Genomic DNA, 21,632 nt, shown 5'->3' with positions numbered 1-21,632 from the left:
AGATTCAAATAGGTACCCCAAACATAACATGTTTAAAACTAATTCCTGACCTTCTTTATCGAATTCTAATTTTCTCACATTCTATTTCATCTTTATTAATGTTGATTTTATTTCTGTAGTTTCTGAGATCAAAATCCTTATACTATCATTGCCTCTTTTCCTTTCATACCCCATTTATGATGTAAGTATGTTCTTTTGACTTAATCTTCAAAATATTTCCAGAATTCAGTGACTTTTTACCATTTCTACTACTGCCACTTATTTCCAGACATCATCATCTTCTTGATTATTGCAAAGGTCTACAAACTGGACTCCTAGCTTCTAAAATCACCCTCCCACCTACACCCGGGCTCTTGCAGCAGCCAGAATGACCATGTTAAATCATGGCAGATCATGTTACTTCTCTGTTTAAAATATTCCAATGGCCTCATTCTCTTAGTAACTCTTTGGTCTCTACTTGTACAATGACTCTTTATTCATCCATAATGGTTTCTTTGCAGTTCCATGGTCTCACAAAGTGGAGTGTGTTGTCCCTGCCTGAAATTTTCTTTTTAAGACATCTGCATAACTGAAGCTTTCACCTCTTTTAGGTCTTTGCTCAAATGTTACCTTCTCATAGAATCCTTCTTTAATCATCTTATTTTAAAAGGTTTCCTACTCCCTCTGTGATATTTCCTGCTATTCTTTCACATTTCATTTTTCTCTGTGGTATTTATTGTCATCTGTGGTAGATACAGTAGCTAATCATATAGTTTCATTCTGTCTTTCCATTGTATAAAGCTGTTGCTGGGAAATGGCTACCCACTTGGGGATCCCGTTTCCTATGTGGAGTCTTGTGACTTGGTAAGACAAAGGAATGTATGTAAGTAGAGGACATGTATGCCATTTCTGGGCTAAGTTGATAGAGCATTTACTGGACCATTTCTATTTTGTTCCCATCTCTACTCATCTTTAGGACTTTGATCTCTGTCTTAGTTTTAGGCCTGTTTTACTGCATGTAACAGTTTTATACATCAGATGCTTTGGACCCATTTTGTTTTGAATAAATTGCCTTATGTCCTTGACCTTTACTTACATGTGTTACATATTTATTGCCAACCTTGTATCACAGAGAAATTTAGCACATTTCAATAACACATTCATAGGATAAATCAGAAAAATTGGAAATTTAAAAATTAATTTTGAAATCCCTTATCTTGCTTAAATTATTCCAATAACTTCCTTACTTGTGTTCTCATTTCTGATATTTCTTCTGATATAATTTTTATGTATTTTCTAGAGTTATCGCTCTGTAATCATAATACTTACTTAAAACTCTTTGATATCTCTCCATTGCTACTGGATAAAACTGAACTCTTCAGCATGACATGGATGAAGTCAGGAGCTGAGCTGAGCTAGGAGAGAGCTGAGCTACCAAGGATCAGAGTAGCTGATTAAAGCCACAAACCAAAAATGAAAGAGTAAGGCTTTAATAATTTACTTTGGTGGTATAAGGAAGAGTCTAAACCTGCAGGACTCCCCCTGTTCCATTTTTCCCTCCACGAAACATTGCAGTGGTGGAAAGCCAGGTGAAGCAGTGTGGATCAGCATAGATGAATATAGATGTTAGGGTCATCTCACTGTTGAAGGAACTCAGAATGAAAATTTACAGCAGTTTACAGAGGACCTGAAGAGGACCTCTGCCTAAGGCTTCAAATAAAGAAGTCTTGGGAGAAAGGAATTCCTAGCATGGGCTAGGAATACAGTTGTGCCAGTTGGGCCTGAGGCCTTGAGTACAACTCCTTTCAGAGACTGAAGTTCACTGGCTATATATCAAGTCTGGTTTGGGGCTGATGGAGGGTAGGTTTTCCCCATGGTGCCTGACAGGTAAAGTCTTTGTAACTAACTGTGGTCAGTCCTGAAGAGTCATGCATAGGTTTTTAAACAAGAGTTGGGGGAATGTCTGGGTGGCTCAGTGGTTGAGCATCTGCCTTTAGCTCAGGGCATGATTCAGGGGTCCTGGGATTGAGTCCCTGCTTCGGGTTCCCTGCAGGGAGCCTGCTTCTACAGACTCTGCCTGGGTCTCTGCCTCTCTCTCTCTCTCTCTCTCTCTCTGTGTATCTCTCATGAATAAATACATTTAAGAAAAAAATCTTAGAACAACAACAACAACAAAAAAAAAAAAAACAAGAGTTGGGATTATGTAGATGATTCCCTGTGGTCTGGCCCCTTCCTATTTCTGTAGTTTCTTCTTTGGCCCCTTGTTGCCTGTACTGCCCTGGTATTCTAGAAACATTTCAGTTCACATTCTTTGGCTTTGCAATTGCTCTTCCCTCAGAAAGAATACTTTTCCTTTCCTTGTTCTACTGGTTAACATCTGTTAACTCTGACTCAATTTGTGTGTTACTGCCTTCCAGGAAGCCTTCTGTTACCTTGGATAATGCCCTTCCACTTTGTTCCCAGGGAGTGTTTTGTGTATAATTGTCTCTTTATGTATCTGTTTCTTCCATTGTACTATAAACTCCTTGAGGATAATGACTCTCTTTATCATCAAATAACTTTGTAAATCTCCATTGCCTAGTATAGGTCATTATGCATCATTGGCATTCAATAAGTATTTGTTGATTAAATAAGTGAGTGAATGAGTGAAATATAAACTCATTAGTTTTTTATTCCTGTCTTTTATGGTATGGCCAGGCCCCAACAATTCTTTTATACTTCATTTTCTACTGGGGTCAACCAAAAGGACTGCTTCCAATTTTCTGACCTCTATACTTTTGCTGAAAAGCCTACAATGCAATCTTCTTCCTTGTATATCAATTGAAACTTGACCCCTTCTTATGGATCTTTCTCAAAAATCTCTTGCTCCTTAAAGCATTTCCTGATCTCTTTAAAACATATGTGATCACTTACTCCTTTTTTTCAATTTCCAAAGCTCTGGATTTTTACTTTTCTTATGGCATGGATCTTATTGCCGTATAATTCATTGTTTGCTTATTTTATCCCATTTATTAGGTTGTAAGTGCCTTGAGATTAGAGACGATTTTCCTTATATGAGTATCCACTATAGGTTCTCAACCTTTTCAAATAGTAGTGGGCACTTTAAAAAATATTTTTAAATGAATATAATTAAGCCAAACAGGACTGGTCATTGCGAGCCAGACAAATTGAAATGTAGTAAAGAAAGAGGAAAATAAATCACTTCAGAATGTGAATAATTGCTTCAAAATTGAAAGTACTACAGAGTTTCCAGGAGATGACAGCAACTATTGAAAGAAGTGGCTTCCAACTGTCTTAAAAACCTGGAAGTGTAACATAATAAGCCCTTTTGTCCCTGTGGATGAGGAGCACATACTTTTCACTAATTTATCTAGCTTGCAAAGCAAGTATATATTATTTCTTTTATGCTAGTTAAAATCAGTTATTTGCTTTCACCAATATTTTCTAAGAGTTTTGGATTAAAGACATCAAGTATTGTATAATGCTGCTGCATTTAAGCCTTTAAATTATTTATTTAAAAATAAAAATGTCCTACTAGGGCAGCTGATATTTTGTATTTTTCTCTTTTCTTATAACTTACCTATGAACTATCTTAATAACAACAAAAATGTGATATAGAGGCCTGAGTTTGAGAGAAATGGAAGTCCTAAATGCCAAAGCAGTGGTTCTTGATTCTGCTATTCCTTCATAGATGTGCTTATAAACTATGTAGTACTTCTGTATTTGGGGCAAGTAGTCGGAGCTACTGAAAACATTCAGTGAATTTTAATAGTTCCCAAGGTTTTCAAATGCTGACTTGCACTACACAGTACTTAGTATTTACCTTACTTTTACTTATCTGTTAAAAAGCAACAGAGCCTTAAAACACTTTATCGCCTCCCCCTTCTCCCTACCAGTCTAATATTAAGTCATGCTATTTCAATTTTTGGTGAGGCTAATGCTGGAAAATTTTTCCAATTGTTCTTTATTATAATGTGTGATAATAGTCTTTCATATAATTTATAAAGAGGTTTTCGTCCCATTCCAATCTGTCATTTTGTAAAAGAGGTGTTTAAACTTTATAATAATTTGTCATAGTGAATCTGTTAATGAGCTTAATATGAAAATCCCAGCCACAGCAGCATAGAAGTAGCATTACTAAAAATTTTTGGTAATGGAAAGCCACAGATATGAGTTCTAGCTCTGTTTCTTAGTAGCAAAATTGGGATTTAACTTTTTAAATTGGGATTATATTCCTAACTTAAAGGATTGTTTTGAGAATCAAGACCATATGCAAAATTCTTACCGGAGTGCCTGATATAATGTGGGCAATCAGTAATCTTTAGTTCCCATCTCTTTTCCAGGAGTACAATATAACCTACCTCTGAAAAGAATGAGATCCTATCTTTCTGAGACTTCTGAATGTTCTCTGCATGCACATTGTCCAGCTCTATGACTATTTACTAGAGTGACCCTATAGATCAGAGTCTGAAGACAGTCTTCAAATATAGTATAAGCCTCCATTCTTTCTTTCTAGACATGTTTTAGTACAAGTTGGAAACTCGTATTATTAAGTAAAGGGGCTAGATTAATTAAACCTATTGATTAATTCATTGGGAAACCAAATTATCGTCAATATTAGTGATGTGGAAAGCAGGGTTAATTGGGTTTCTCAATGAATCAATGTGTAATAAACCATATATTAATTTATCGAGGTCCGAAAAGATCGCCGGTTTACCATTCTTACCCAACTCAATCATCCACACCAGCCTGTTCATTTTCCTTAACCTTTTTTATTTTGGCCTGCCAGCCAAATCAGTCCTAAATCTTGAGTTGAGTTTTGCTAGCTGCTCTAAGTCTTGTTCTTAGATTGCTGAGTATAGCTGAGGGACAGATCCCACAGTTGTACAGATTAGTGTCACTCTAGATGAATGGTTTCCAATCTCAGCTATACCTTCCTTTATAACAACTTAGCCATCCTTAAACTTCCTTTAATCAGTTTTCTTTCATACTCAAGGCAACTCTTCTAATTTTTAACCCAGTATTCTATCCTTGTGTCACAAACTTACTGTTGAGTACAGAAAGTAGAAATAATCAGGCCAAAATCAGATTCAGTTATTCTTCTCTTGAACCCTAAACACATTCAAGTACAGAGACAGAGATTTTACATACTTCCATCTTGCCACAGAGAAGGAGGTGACTTTCTCCACTTCCAAGGTAGTTACACTCTGTTGACAGGATCATACCTCTTCTATCTTTTTACAGTGCTGTGACTGCCCTTCTCCCACATGTCATCTTCAGTCTTGTGGTTTTTTTTGAACTTTGAATTTTCCCTCTGCAAACATGCTTACATATATTCTTTACCCTCTTTAAACTACCACCCTACCTCCCTAATTCCTTTCGTTGTCAAAATTATTTTTTTCAAAGTCAGTATTATCTCCACCAAAACATGTATTCATTATTATCTAGTTTTCCTTTCACAACTGTAATCAAATTGCTGATGGCATCACCAGGAATCCTTGTATCTGTTAGATGGTTTCAAAGGCACATAATAAAAAACCTGGCTCTAAATGAAGTAAAATTCATTTCTTCATTCACGAAGAAGTATATTATCCTTTAGTATAAAAAAGTATAAGTGTGTAAGGTCTTGGGGGCAGGTCTTAAGCTCCATTTTTTTTCCCCAGTTCTGGCTGGGTAAACTTTTACCCCACTCTGTCTTCTTCCTGGTTGTGTTATAACTCCTGGCAACTGGGTCTAACATTTCCTTGTTTCAGCCCATCAGGAGAAAGGAAGAACTACTGTCTGAACCACTGAATAAAAATTTAGCATTTCAGATTGGTGAAAAATGATTGCTAGGCAAAAATATGCAGTGGTGGTTTTAAAGCTTGATTCTGGAACCAATCACTGGCAAGAATGTCAGGATTGTCATAGTTGGCTTAAAATCAGCTTTCTGCAAATCATCCAACTATTTGAGAAGTAAAGCTTGAGCAAAATTATAATTGTTAGGAAAGAATAATTAGGGAAATTGCACTTCTCAGGAAAGAGGAAAGGGGAGAAAAGCGAATGCTAGGTAGGTAACCAGTGAGTACCTCAATTTTCTAGTTATAAAATCCAAGATTCCCTTCTCTCAAATGGAAACAATTCAAATATCTGTTTACTCATAAATGGATAAACAAAATGCATTGTGAGTGAAGTACTAATACATGCCACAACATGGATGAACCTCAAAAACATTTTAAGTGACAGAAGCCAATCACAAAATTCTACATATTGTATGATTCAGTTTTTTTTCTTTTTTTGTATTCAGTTTTTATAAAATGTCCAGCATAGGGAAAACTTTAAAGTAAGAAAGCTAATCATTGTCAGGGGCTTGGAGCTAATTATTATCAGAGGCTGTTTAAGGGCATTGTAATCAGGGCTTGCTTATATTTTTATTTTTAAATAATGTTTTAAGTCACTGGTAATACCACTTTAAGCAGGTGCTTTTATCTAAGTAATGGCATGTAGAAGTAGGCACACTTCGTTATTAACTAAAAAACATACATTTATATAGCATTTTACTGTTGAAGCAATTTCACATACTCCCATTTCTTTTGATTCCTCACTACAGCCCTGTAAAGTGGGCTAAACAAGTTAAAATTATTTTATGTAAGGCAGTAGAAGCCCAAAGGTGATAAGTGATTTATGTAGAGGTCATAGATCTGGTATATGAGAGAACTAAGGTGATTAATTTTAAGTCCCTTACAATAAATGAAGCCAAGATATCTTTTTATCCTATCCAGAAATTACAAAGATTATTGGTCTTTAATATAAATAACTGTAAAACTTTAGCTATTATGTATCTTATAGTATGAATTAAATATAAATATGATTATTTTAAGGAGTCTCTCTTAAAAGGTAAACTCAGTTCTGGGGTACCTGGATGGCTCAGTTGGTTGAGCATCTGACTCTTGGTTTTGGATCAGGTCATGATCCTTGGGGTCCTGAGATGGAGGCCGGTGTCAGGCTCCATGCTGTGCAGGAAGCTTGCTTGTCCCTCTTCCTCCCCCTCTGCTTCCCCGTCTCTTGTTTGTTCTCTCCCTATTTCTCTCTCAAATAATAAATAAAATCTTTAAAAAACAAAAAAGGTTAATTCAGTTCTTTGGTACTTTAGAGATAACAGGAAATGTTTTTTTAAAAATTATGTATTCTTATAGATCTTAGGCTCACCAAATAGTTCCAATATGAATAAAAATGCCTTTTACCAATCAGAATTTGTCTCTTTTTAAAACTGGTCCAGATTTGAGATCCAAGCCAGAGTGAACACATTCACCTACCTTCTGCCCTACATACTGTGAAATTGTCTACATGTCTATTCTCATGGAAGGGAAAATGGGAAATAACTGTTATGGGGTTTGGGATTTCTTTGGGGAAAAATAAACATATTCTAAAATTAGATTATGGTAACAGTTGCACAACTCTATACTAAAAACTGTTGAATTGTACACTTTAAGCAGGTGAACTTTATAGCATATAAATTATATAGCTTAACACGCAAAAAAAAACATTAAAGCTTTCCTTCACTCTTCATCCTTCTAAGCAATTTCTTTTAAGATTTTATTTTTAGGTAATTTCTACACCAAACATGGGGCTTGAACTCCCAACCCAAGCATCAAGAGTTGCATCCACTGACTGAGCCAGCCAGTCATTCCACCCTTCTAAACTTTTTTATGCAGAATTTAGTATTGCTGCTGCCCACTTACTGCTTTGAAGAGACTTTGCTTCTTTGTCTTTTTTGGCACCATGCTCTTTTGGTTTCCTTATTACTGATTGTAAGGAACACTTTTTTCTGTTTCAGTGGTACTTCTTCTTCTGCAATGTTTTAAATATTGGAATTTCCTAAATTTCCTTTTCATTTTTTTCCTGTCTTTTCATTATAATTTTTTCTGGATCTAGCACATACCTAGCTTATACTGAACACTCAGTAAATTTTTGTTAGATAAATATCTAAATTCCTCAACTCCCAACACTGATCAGTCTCCCAATTTCATATCTCTAGCCCAGACTGCTTTTTTGAATTCTCAAGTTAAAGTGATTACTTAGATATACCTGCCCAGACGTTATTAGGTGTCCAGGACATGGTTATTTTCCCAACCACACCTACTTAACCTGTGTCGTTTCAGTTAAATAGCATCTTTATCCCCTCACGGCTCCTTTGTCACAAGCCTCAATTTTGTTCTCATTATCTCCTTTTTCCTCACCCTTCCATATTGAATGTCTCACCAAATCTTACCTATCCCACTTGAGAGAGGTTTCTTGAATCTTAGCCTTAGGCTCTATCCCCCCTCTCTTTTTTTTATATTGTTGCCATGTAACCTAAAAGGCTGAGCATATTAGTCCTCTATTGAGAAAACTTGTTGACTATAAGATGTAAAGATAACTACTTTGGTTAATTATACAAGGCCTTTTGAAATCTGGTTCTAAACCTATGTTTCCTACCTTAGCTTTTGCCACTCTGAGGCTGCCTTGAAATGACCTTTGTTACCCAAACTTTGTAAGATAAGGGTGCCTTTTTATGTGTTTATGCCATCGTCTGTGCTCTTTCTTCTGCTTCGAATGCCCTTTCCATTTTGTCCAGCAGACTCCCGTTTATCATTTAAATTCTTTTAAAAAGTCAGCTTGTTATTTAATTGGTTATTTATTAAGTGCCTGCTTCGTTTCAGTTACTGTGTTTGGTCAGTGAATTAGATAGACACAAACTCTTGTCTTCATGGAACTTACAAAATAATTTCTCATTAAAACCTTCATGAAATAATCCTCTCGGGCAGGGTTAATTAGTACTTTGATCATAACTAAATAGTATCCACTGCATTTCTAGAGGAAATGTCATGTGAAAAGCACATTGGCTTTGAAGTTCATAGGCTTATTACTTACTACTGATGGGCAAGACTTTGTGTCTTCATCTTTAAGGTGAAAATAACTATTTTGGCAGGGCTCCTATGAAGTTTGGTAATAATGTGTATAAAAGAGCATGATGGGGGATCCCTGGGTGGCTCAGCAGTTTGGCGCCTGCCTTCGGCCCAGGGCGTGATCCTGGAGTCCCGGGATCGAGTCCTGCGTCGGGCTCCCGGCATGGAGCCTGCTTCTCCCTCTGCCTGTGTCTCTGCCTCTCTCTCTCTCTCTATCTGAATAAATAAATAAAATCTTAAAAAAATATATAAAAAATAAAATAAAATAAAAGAGCATGATGTCTAGCACAGAGTAGCCAAATGCAATAAATTTTTTCTATTTTATAGTTGTATTGTTTTTGATATTTGATGATTTTAGTGTTTTGGTTATAACATAAAAAATTATAAAAGCATTATTCATATGGATGTACCAAGGATGGTGATAGTTGGCACTAAATAGATGCTTGGTGAATTACTATTTTTTTGAATCAGATTTTTGGGGAAAATAGATCAGATTTGTCTAAATAGTAGAGGTGAGTTTTAGGGCTTCTAGTATTAAACAACATCATTTACTTAAAGTTTTTTTTTTTAAGTTTTTTTTCATTTATCTTTTGTTAGAGTTTTAATTTGTAGTATAATTTACACTAGATTTTTATTTTCTTACAACTGTGCTTCCTGGTTAAAAATGCTAAGTGAATAAAGAAATGACTAATAGACTAACAGCAGCCAGGAAAAGTGTGGGATTTTTTCTTAAAAAATTGACCTTGTTGCAGTATTATGTTTTTGTAAATTATTCTAAATAACTAATTGAATATGAGTGTCTAAATGTTTATAAAAGCTAAAAGAATATAATACATTGAATAGTACCATGCAGAAATTCATAATTACATAAAATATAATTTTCCATAATTAAATAGTATATGCAATTTTCTAGTGATTTTATATAATATCAAATCTCTATATGAGGCTCAATAAAGAAATAATTCTGCTTTAGAAGGTGTCTCCTTTTTGATCCAAGTAGTTGAAAAGTTTTTTTGTGTGTTTTGTTTTTTCTTTTCTTTTCATTAAGACAGCACAGTGCATAGATCACTGCCATTTGATTTATAGTTGGTTCTTGGTTTTAGGTAATATTCTTTCTGTCTATCTGCATGAAGGCACAGCGAATTTCAGTTTGTGAGATAAAGCATTCTTTTATATTGTATGATGCCCTATAGTACCTGAACATTATTTCACCAAGATTTATGCAGAAAGTGAAACCCTTCTAGAACTTAAGCACTTTCATCTTCTAGCTGACAGTACACTGAAAATGTTTACTCCTTTTTAGAGGTTACCATTTGTTTAACTTGTAGCTAATATCTAGGACGAATTTTTCATCTAAAAATATAAAAATGAAAGTAAACCAGTTATAGGAATTTTAAAAACAGGTAATATAAAAATTTTAGAACAAGATATGAAGTACTAAAATTGTGTAAGATTTAGAACTTTTCTGTAGCCAGAAGAATTTATTGCTGACTTTTGTTAAGGCTATCAAGATTTATCAGGTATTGTCACAAGAAGTGGGTTAGATGGAAAATGGGAAATTTTTCTAATATAATTGCATTGTGACAGTTATTCTTTTTAAAACTAGCATTCTTTTATTGATATAGACCCAAGTTACATTAAAATGACACAACAGTAAGATGGCAGACAAAGAATATATCTGACTAATTTGAGTAAGTGTCAGCTTTAGGTTATGGGATAATTGGAATACATATGTAGCTACCACTGCTTTTAATAATTAACACTATTTTACTTTAATAGAATAATATAAAAAATCATCTACTTTAATAAATCAATATGAACTTAATGACTTCAGTGAAATAAATACTAATGTTTTCCTTTTGTCCTTGATTGCTTTATTCTGTGTATTCAGTTTTGTCTGTTTTTTGACTTTTTGACAATGTGCTTATTAGTCCTGGTCTAAATACCTTTTCTGCTACTGATAGCATCGAAAGGGACTTATTCTGTTCTCTTTCCCCAATGTTAACTCTGGGAAAGAAAGAAAGGAGCCTGACCTCACCCTGTCCTCCAGTTAACCATGGACTATAGCCCTTCCTTTTGTCCCACATATGCAATGACTTATATTTCACTTTTGTAGTTTATTTGAACTCTTTGTATCACAACACAAAGTTCAGTCCCATATATGGACACAGGCTTGGGAGGACGGGTCCTGCGTCCTTCACTGTAACATGTTTAACTCACAAATAAAATTCCTTTTTTTTTTTTTTAAGATTTATTTATTTATTTATGAGAGAGAGAATGGGAGGGGGAGAGGCAGAGACACAGGAGAAGGGAGAAGCAGGCTCCATGCCGGGAGCCCGACTCAGGACTCCAGGATCAGGCCTTGGGCCAAAGGCAGGCACTAAACCGCTGAGCCACCCAGGGATCCCCACAAATAAAATTCTTTAAGCAGTTTCCTTGTCTAAACTTGGATTAAAAAAAAAAAAAAAAGAAAGGAGCCTGAGCATAGTATGGAGCAGGAAAAACATAAGCTGCTTTTATAGCACCCTATCATTCTCAAGGGTGTTCATATAGAAAACCAAAATGAGCATTGCACAAATCCAGGAGTGCCATTTATAAAAATTTTGATGCAATCACTGCCCCCTGGAGTTGTGCAGTTTAGTAGCCATTTAATAGAGCTCTGCTCTATTGCACCCAGTTTTTTGGAATTCTCATTTACTTTCACATCTGTCTTCCCCATGAGGCCAGGAGAATATCTTAATAATCCTTGTATTCCTAACATCTGCTCAAGGTGAATAAGTCATCGTTATTAGAAATATTTTAGGATTCTGTTGCAATATTCACCCATTTCTACATTGTTATTGATGTAATTGATGGCGGAGCCATCCCCACCCCATGAAAAGTTACACTTTACAAAACAAAACAAAACAAAAAACAAAACAAACAAACAAAAAAACCCTGAACTCGAAGTCTTATAATTTACATGTGAAAAATAATAGGTTATTTATAATTGAGCCATTTAACTATTAGAGGAAGAAAGTGTATCATACCTTAGTTATTGGTTCTCTCTTTTACTTCTGTCTTTTCCATCTGATTCTCATTTGGGTCATACTTAATTGTTTTCCTTCATCAGATCACTAATCACATTGGAGCTCAGAAAGGGAATTAATAGACTACCTATTAATGCTTGAGTTGTATTTCTCTGTAAGATATACTTCAACAATCTATTTGATTCTGTTCTTGTAGAACAAAATACATATTCTGTATATTAAAATGACATTGTTTTTTATATTTTTATGTAGATTTTAACGATATGCTAAAGGTATGTGTATACAAACACATGTGAAGGGTTTTTTTAAGTATAAAAATAATTAGATGACTCACACTTATAATTGGGCAGCCCCGGTGCCGCAGTGGTTAGCGCCGCCTGCAGCCTGGGGTGTGATCCTGGAGACCCAGGATCCAGTCCCACATCAGGCTTCCTGCATGGAGCCTGCTTCTCCCTCTGTGTCTCTGCCTCTCTCTCTCTTCCTGTGTCTCAATGAATAAATAAACAAAATCTTAAAAAAAAAAAGACAATTATACTTTTATTGTAAATTTAATCTCAGACTTTGAAATTAGGTAAAAAAAAATTGGGGGAAATCATTAGAAAGAAAAGGTAGAACATTTAATTTTCATGTCATCCACAACTTTTCAAAGACGTGTATTTCTATTAAAGATTTTAGTACTTGGAGGGTGTGCTAATAGGGGACCTAACTATAGCACCTTTATACAGAAGGCTTTATTTCTAAATGTTATGTGACCTAGCCCCACATCCTTAATTTGATTACTTTTGGGGAATCTTTGTTTTAATTATTAGTATAAATGGATATAGGCTAAGCTTGTGACGTGGTATCATATTAATATAATTTTTTTAGATCGGTGCATATGTATAAAGGTATACAGTGATCCATATATATATATGTATATTTGTAAATTCTCAGGATACATAGTTTCTCATCTTACCCATGCTTGTATTTGATCAACAGTTGGTTTCCCCATACTTCACATTTTTAAAATTTTTCCATCTATATCATTGGTGATAACACCAAAAAATATACAATAACTTATTTAGTTAGTTTATGACCTTATGGGAAGACACTTGCCTTGATTATACCAAATTTGTTAACTTCTTATCCTGTTTTCCCCTACAAAGGGCTTTTAGGAAGGGGTAGAAGTATTGCTTAAATGAGAGTGAAGTCTCTGGGACACCTGGGTGACTCAGCCATTGGGCTTTGGCTCATGACGTGATCCTGCAGCCTCAGGATCAAGTCCCACATCGGGCTCCCTGTATGGAGCCTGCTTCTTATAGTATAGTTGGTGATTGAAACCTATACATTCCCCCTTTCCAATACTGTTCTAAAATGACAAAGCAAGCCTCATTTTTCAGTGATGAAACTTAATACTATATTATTGGAGAGAGCAGGATTGGGGGATAAAACTCTGAATATTTAAGCCTAGGTCTATTTCTATGTAAATGACTTTAAACATGCTAGTAATTACCCTTATCGAAAAAAAGTAAGTATGACTTTTTTTCCCGAAGAATATGTATTACTCTCAGCATCAGAAATTGGATGATAAATGCAATTTTTTTCCAGATAAGGCTAATAGCTACTCCATTATGAGTAAGTTTCTTGAGGGTTTGTATCCTATATCACCTGGAGTGGTGCTTTATAATGGAAAGACTCTCAAGAAAATGTATTGAAATTTTGGGGCTCTAGGATGATTTTTGTAACACATTCTAGATCTGTGTTCTGAAATAAGTGATTTTTGCTTTATCTTCAGGTTATTTTAAATTGTTGTTTACAGGAGGTAGACTACTTGTATTGAGAAAGGTAGTGTGAGATAAAGCTTCAGGATATTGTAAACATTATCATGCTGAGGTATAAAGTTCTTTATTTTTTTTTTGGACTGTATCTAAGTATTTAAAAAATTTTTGGTATTACATTTAGATATGAAGATGAAACTTACCTTAAATTTTTTTCTACTGTATGAACAAATTCTCAGTTCCTGATACATTGGTACCTTTGTGTCAGCCAAAGGTCACGCATTATGAACATTTTTGGTTAGTATCAAAGAGCACAAAACATAAATATCATAGTTCTATTTCTTCCTAATTTTAGTTATTATTCTTATACATATTGTCTTTGGGTTACTTGTTAATTTGTGAATGATGTTATAATTCTGTTTTTTCTACTATATGAAAAAATATCACACACATGCTTTAATAGCTGTTGGATTTGACTTCACCCTCATGCATTATACTAGAATGTATTGTTACCTAATTTAGTAATAATTTTATAATAGGAGCTTAACATCTCTTATACTTTTAATTGTTATCAAGAAAAATGACATCATTTAATTTGACTCAAAATTCAGAAGGATGGATGAATGACAAATTAATAATTCACCACCTTTGCATAATACTGAAGCATAGAATATTAGAAGGATTGATGGCAGAAAAGGTTAACAAATTTTAGCAGCTTTCATTAGCTTTACATCGTCATATGTTTGTGGTGCTGACTGAAATAGGCTTTGTAGGAGATCTCAGTCTAGGGAACTAATTACTTGTGCCGATTGCCGCACTGATGAATAGACCCCTCATTGTATCATTCCCCTGAAGACGAGGAGCAGCCTGTGATTCACGACTGCATCCTGGCTGATATTTGATAATAATTTTAACAGATAAATGTAGGTAGGCAGAATGATGGAGTGCCTATCCAAGCTCCATGACTATCAAAGCCATACACGTAGCCATCTGTGTACCGTCTTTTTGCCTTTCACCTAAGGAGAATTTTATTTTATTAATTGAGTTCAAACAACTGTTGTGTTTTCCTTCTATGTGTACACTGTAGGTGCTTCTTAGTTATTTTTAAATGGTATTATAATAATTACCATTTAAAACGTAGACAGCAAAATAAGAAAGAAGAATAAAAGAGCTTTTAATCTTTCTCTTTGAGGACTGCAATTCTTACACCTTTTTTGTATTCCATTTTGGTTACATTGTATCTCCTTTATGCATGGTCAGAATCAACAAAGGAAATTTTTGATGTTCTCATTGTGTCCCCAGCTTTCTCAGAAAAAAAAAATTGGATTGCTGTTATTTTTCTAAAAATATTTTCTTCAAATAATGTACTGTTAGTTGTTTATGCTTTTATTAGTCTGAGATAATTTTTTTTAGTCTGAGATAATTTTTAATTAGTAAAGTACTTATTTACAGATTTTGAATTTCTAAAGGTAGCATCTCTGAAACATCAAAATAAGAGTAACTTTTAAGTGGGTATTTTGGAACTGTCAATTGGTCAAGACTAATATGTCAAAGCTGACAGGTACAATTTTATTAGCTCATGAAATACAAGTGCACTTTAGTTTTGCATTAGTCATTCCTTACAGAAGTTTTGATTACAAATTTTTTTGTTATTAAAGCTTACAAGCTTTCATGCTGTGTATCTTTAGTGAATACATGTATTCTGCAGGTTTTTTTTTTTTACTGTAACTGAAAAAACTTCATATTAGTGTTTTTCTTATAAAATATTTTCCAGCATGCTAGATTATGATTAGTTAATAGGAGAGAAAGTTGACATTTATATATTACCATATAAAAGATCTACATAATTGGGGAAAATATAGTAGAACCCTTTAAAAAATACATTTCCAAAAGTATGCTTTTGATATAGCAATTATTGCACATCATATAGCATGTAGTTTTTAATTAAATATAAAAACAGGCTACATAAAACAGAAATCCAATCTGATTTGCTTGAAAATAGATTGCTATTTCACTCTATAGGAATGGTTTATTTAAAAACAGTAAATGGAAAAGAAATGCATTTTCTTGTGTTGTTCTAAGCCTCAGGGGCTAAATGTAATGAATATTTTAAGAGATTATTTTAATTAAATTCCTGCACATCTAAACAGAGTAATATTTTATTATCACATACATAACCATGTAACTGAGATATTCATTAAAGTTAACACTTTCTGGACCAAGAATTCATGGTATGATTTACTGACCTTGTGCAAAAAGGCACAAATTAGGAAGAAAAATGAAGGGGGACAGACTTTGATTAATATAGGTAATGCTATACCATATTTATAATAGCCTTTTCCCTATTCTGGTTTATAAATGCAGCCACAGAGAAAGGTGCCCTGCTGAGGCTGAAATGAGGCTGAAATCAGAGCACATGCCACTAGAGTGTGGGGAAACTGATCACACTGTCAGCAATTCATTTTAAAATGATATATTTAGTGCTCATTTCACCTTCCAAGAAAAAGGAAAAGGAGTTCCTTAGACTGCAAGGTGATATTGTTATTTTCAAGGACATACCTAAGTTAAAGATTGCAGAAAAGGGGAGTGTGAGGTGGAGGGAGAATTAAGAGGAAGGGGAGGGGGAAAAAAAGGCAGAGCAAACAAGGAGAGCTTTATGCAGAAATTCAGTGCTACCACGCTGTTTGATAATTGCTAACATATGTGGCTTCTCTGTTTCATTGTAGTCGTCCTCGTGAGTTCTGGCGCCTTGACTACTGGGAAGATGACTTGCGGCGCCGGCGACGATTTGTGCGTAACCCTCTAGGATCGACACATCCTGAAGCGACACTAAAAACAGCCGTGGAACATGGTCAGTGTATAAACCACTCCTTGCCAATAGCAGCAGGTACAGTACTTGGTAATGAAGAGCATAACTTCATTATTACAAGGCACTGTAAAATGGTCCATACTACATTTCATAGTTATTCACCCCAGAAAGAGAAGTTAAATTTTTTATAGTCAGCGAAAGGTCCTATTAAATTATGATGTCAAGTATATTTATTTATTATGTTACACATGCAAAACTTACTTAACATAGACCCTTTGTTTCAGAGTGGGAAGATAAAATATTTCTTTTTTTAAGTGACACATTCAGCTTTGAGTAAATTAATCCAGGACGCCTGCCTTAAATCCATGAATATCAGAAAGACAGCATTTACAAACCAAATAGGTTCCTAGGTTCTGTTGTGGGTATATGATTTTCCCTCAACTATGGTACTTTAGCTTGAGATTATGAAGTGGGAGAGATGGTAATAAATGTCCAAGTGCCTAGATACTTTCTGAGCCTTGATTTGTAGTTGGTTGTGATAGATGGCTCCTGGAAAAAGAGAATAGACATTATTTTCATATGTTCCTGTTCTGCATCATCCTGTTATCAGAGCTTAACAAAACATTTTCCCCTTTTTTTGATATAATGCATATCACTATGATTCAGATTAGACAGAAGCCTGATGAGCAAATTGGAGAAAACTGAAAAAGTCCTTTGGATTTAATAATGTATTCTCTTTGATCAGAGGGTTTCACTTAATATTTTTTAACTTTTGAAAGCCATTTAAGATACGTCGATTATTTAGGGGGAAAAGCTCCTTTCTACATTAAAATAATCTTGATTTTATAAAATATAAATTGGTTATTTTTAATAAGATAAATAGTTTTAATTCCCTTTTTTCAAGGTATTGGTTTAACATGCAGCAGTTTATGGTTAAATGATAGTATGTAGTATACAAAATAATTGTTAAATTACGTTCAGTAAGGATATTAGGAATTTAGATTAAAAGTCTGTGATCTTAGGTTTGGCCTCAGTCAGGCAGCTTAACCTCTTGCACTCAGCCTTAAAGAGCCATTTCTGGAAGAAAATGTCCACAATATGTCATCAGATATAACACCAAATGTGACATCAGTCCTTTAAAATAAATGATCATACAGAGAATAGTCAATAACAAAGTGATCTAAAAGCAATAATAGTCTGAGGGCCCTACATCTTCAACTACAGGAGGTGGGGAAGGAGAAATAAGATGTAGAATTAATTAGGCCACTTTTGCTTTTAGGGTTCATGTGCTTTTTATGTGGTGCTATAGATTCTAGAATTATATTTATTTTCTCCTTTCTTTTTTACGCCTTTTGGCTAATGATTTTTACATTGAAAAAAATCAGCTTAATTTTGCAGTTTTATACTTTTCAGTGAAACAGATGCTACCATGTGCACTTTAATTTAATAAGTATCTTTTTGTCTTCTAAACTGTCATTTAACATTGAGTTGTGAAGCCTAAAGTCTGTCAGTGACAATAAAAATGTTTTCATGAAAATATTTCCTTTTTTATACCTTGAGAGGGAGACTTGTTTTCTAAAATTATACATAGGCATACATTTTTTATTCGAAAGAATCATTAGTAACTGGATTTAAAATTTGTTGTATAGGTGTAATATACAGCTTATTAACATCCATCTTTATCAAAAATAGTACATGCAACCATTTTGGGAATTGCAGAATTTTTCATAATGAATAAATTTGGGTTTTACTATTATTAAACTTTGCCTTTTAAAATAATATGTGAACTTTTTTTTTTATTTGAACTTTTTTAACGCTAAGAAGCTGGCCAAAAAATATTTATTAGCAATGCTTACTGTCATTTAAGACTTTTTTCTTCCTGCATGGAAGCAGATTTCACTCTAATTACTCTAAATACTAATTGAAAGGTTAATATAATATTAATTCATTACATTTAGAGAGAGAAGTAAAATTAAGCATTTTATGTAATTCCATCTTATTTGACAATATTCTACATGAATTTTACAATGATTAGTATTTAAAATACTTCAAAAGATTAAAAACAAAAATTTAAACTTGAAATGTATTTTTTAAAAAGCTAAATGTGTAGAAGCTGCTTCAGTGATCTGCCAATTAAGGAGATATGTCCTATCAAAAAAAAAAAGATAACATCTTTTTGATAAAAGATACAAGTCTTTTGTCATATTTTGTATATACTTTTAATTTTAAATAATAATTATTAGACAATTTACAAACAGCATGTAGATTATACAATGGTATAGTTTCATGTCAGCATAATTTATGCTAATTCATTATATAAGCCAAGAACTTAATTTTTTAGTATTTTATTAAAGTATCTTGTAGTTGACACTCAATTTTAATTTTGTGTTAATTATGAAATTCTTGTTCTTTAGCCTTAACTTAATAACAATAAATAAGCTAATGAAAATAAGCATTAAAAATCAAGTTAGCAAAACAAAACAGTTAATGTGATTAAGAAACAGTTGAAATTACAGAATTTAGCATGGATAAATACTATGCTTCAGTGTTGAATTTGAATATTTAAAATAGATATTACTGAGGATAAAGTGTCAGTTTTAGATTGTTTTCAAGACTTCTCACCTTTATTTATAATTGATTTAACTAAAGAGACTGGATGTTGTTTAATGCAGAATCTTAAAACATCATGAACTATGTTATTGTTATCAAAGGGAAATATCTAAATAGAAATGCCGTTGGAGATTAGTTATGTATTTTAGTAGTAAGAGCCATCTTTTTTATAGATTGATTTGATTTGAAGGAAAGCCTCTGGTGTAAAGGTGGCAGAGTAAATACCTAAAGAGTGATGTTCTCTGTTCGGGCAATCGATACTAGCCCCATGACTCTACTTCTGGCTACCTTCTAGTTAAAAACAAATTTTTTAATTCTGACAATTTAATTGCCCTTCCCAAGTTCACATTAACTTGCTTGGGGAAAAGGGCCTTAGGTAATTTTTCAAAGAGAGACCCTCCAAAGTGGTTATTTATAAAAGTCATTTTGTAATGGGAGATTTCTTTAACTTTGCAGAAACTAAGTCATATTTTTAAATTAAAATTAATACTTCCTCTTATTATCAAATATTCTTTATGGAAATTAGCAGCAAGCAAAGGTGGGTACTTGATTCTTGAGGGCACTTTCTTGCATTTTATAGTTTAAAATTTATTAAAAATTAGTTGTAATGATTTGTAACATTCTCCTAATGCACAGGGGCCAGTTTGTCAGTTATTTATTATCAGAGCATTTTAGATCTGGAAAGAACCAAAGGCTAGTCTATTCTAACTTTATTCTTTATATATAAGGAAACTGAGGAAACAAAAAGCCACATAATTCTTGGTAGATATTGGACTAAAGCCCAAGTTAACTGACTAATCAAGATTTTTGTATTGAAATGCTATACAGTCTTCTAGAATTCATTGTTAAATATAATGAGAACTTTACATTTAAACTAAACCTGTGTAAAAAATATTTTAAGTTGGTGGAAAGATTGGTTTTAATTCAAATAATAAAACAATTTAGCAGTAGAATCCTATTGAATTCAATGGATTTTCATTTTGTAGATGAAATAATAGAAATATATTTCACTAATAGAAATATATAAGGAAAATTTAATATAGTTTCAGAAGTATCTTGTAATCATATCAAATGATACAAGTAACTCATCTGGTTTTCTTGGGATGACAGATCATATAAAGATCTGAAATCATACCATTCTCTCATAACTTCAAGAATGTCAGATACTTTTGCTTCCTTTTTAGGATCAACATATATTAGGTTCTGTAACTAAAACTTTTGAGGAACCCATGATCATTAGGAGATGAGCTTGGCTTGTTCTCTTAATCTCCTAATTAGATGGTTTTGTAGTTTCACTAATGTTTCTAGAGTAAATTGTCTTGACTTGGAACCCTTTGGAAATTGCATAAACTATAAAGTTTGGGATAGTAGTTGTGTATAAGATATTCCTTAATTGTCTTGTTCAGAATAAGCAGTTATAGGTACTCCAAATCACATTAAATGAATACCCATATTCATTTTTTTTTTTTTACACTTAAGGTCATTTTGTTATTCCAGTAGTAATTTTTTTAAATGGTTAATTCTTAATATATAAACTTCTTTTACTGTAATACGGAGTATTGTTGATTCTATTTCACTGGTACAGTGGCCTTTTAAAGGGGGTTATATGTCATAGGTGGAATAGTTTTCTGTATTCTATTTGTTTTAATTTTACTTAGCTAGTTTGTGTTGCATAGGTAAATCAACTCATGCCTAGGGCTAGCTCTAAAGAACTTGAACTTTACATTTTGAGGACCAGTCTTTCTCTGAGCCCTCTCATTGCTCTTAGCTTCAGTGAATCAAGTCATGTTTCAAAGAAAGTATTTTTGATAGATTTCTCCAGTTTTATGTAACAATTGCAGTTTAGTTATCAAGTTAGGGTAAATATTAAACCAGAATAAAATGTGAGACTACATGAAAGTAATGTTAGTAGTGAAATGAAAAATTTAAATAGTTATCATGTTTGGTAATAATTTTATTAGCCGCAAAGATCTGAATTAAGCTTTGAAATGGAACCAGAAGTGTATTCTAACTTCATCCAATTAAACTTTTCATACTAGTGTGGAATATACTCACAAAAAATATCAAAACAGTTGGTACTGGTTTTAATGATTGATTGAAGTAAGGCAAACAGAAGTTAAAAATACACTTTCCCCAGCACATATAAACATGATAATTATCTTTTATTTTATGCTTGGGATAGTTTTGTTCTAATTTTGAAACAAAAAAAAAAGTTCTTTAGCAGAGAGCTATTAGACCACTGAGAATTGAACACCAGCGCATGTGGTGTGTGTTAGAGTACTGTTGGTAATTTTACTGCTGCTAACTTAAAATCCTCAAGGGGGAGTTAATTACAGGAAAACCATTCTAAATATCAGTAAGCTGCATATTTTCCATGACAAGAGGTTTTTCAGTTGAGGTTGAACAATTCCAGAATCTGAGCTTGTAAAAATAAGTAAATAAATAAATTAAAGTGGGTGTTTGTATGCATATAGTAGACTTATAGTACTTCAAAAATTTTTCATAAAATTTTATTTAATTC

General features: G+C 33.4%; 1 protein-coding gene across 10 annotated transcripts in view; it reads left to right on the top strand.

The window, feature by feature from the left end:
• The window catches only part of LRBA (LPS responsive beige-like anchor protein), a 729,491-nt gene that overhangs the window by 425,647 nt on the left and 282,212 nt on the right, over positions 1-21,632 (top strand). For 6 of the 10 annotated variants that reach the window (XM_072724802.1, XM_072724799.1, XM_072724804.1 and 3 more), the window contains exon 38: positions 16,419-16,543. In XM_072724802.1, the coding sequence (XP_072580903.1) occupies positions 16,419-16,543 (125 nt within the window). Of the gene's footprint in view, positions 1-16,418; positions 16,580-21,632 lie in introns of all 10 variants that reach the window. The other 4 variants (XM_072724798.1, XM_026016605.2, XM_072724797.1 and 1 more) reach the window with 1 other exon arrangement.

Source organism: Vulpes vulpes, chromosome 10, assembly GCF_048418805.1.
Source record: "Vulpes vulpes isolate BD-2025 chromosome 10, VulVul3, whole genome shotgun sequence".
NCBI classification, from domain to species: Eukaryota; Metazoa; Chordata; class Mammalia; order Carnivora; family Canidae; genus Vulpes; species Vulpes vulpes.
This window is presented reverse-complemented; position numbering and strand designations above follow the sequence as displayed.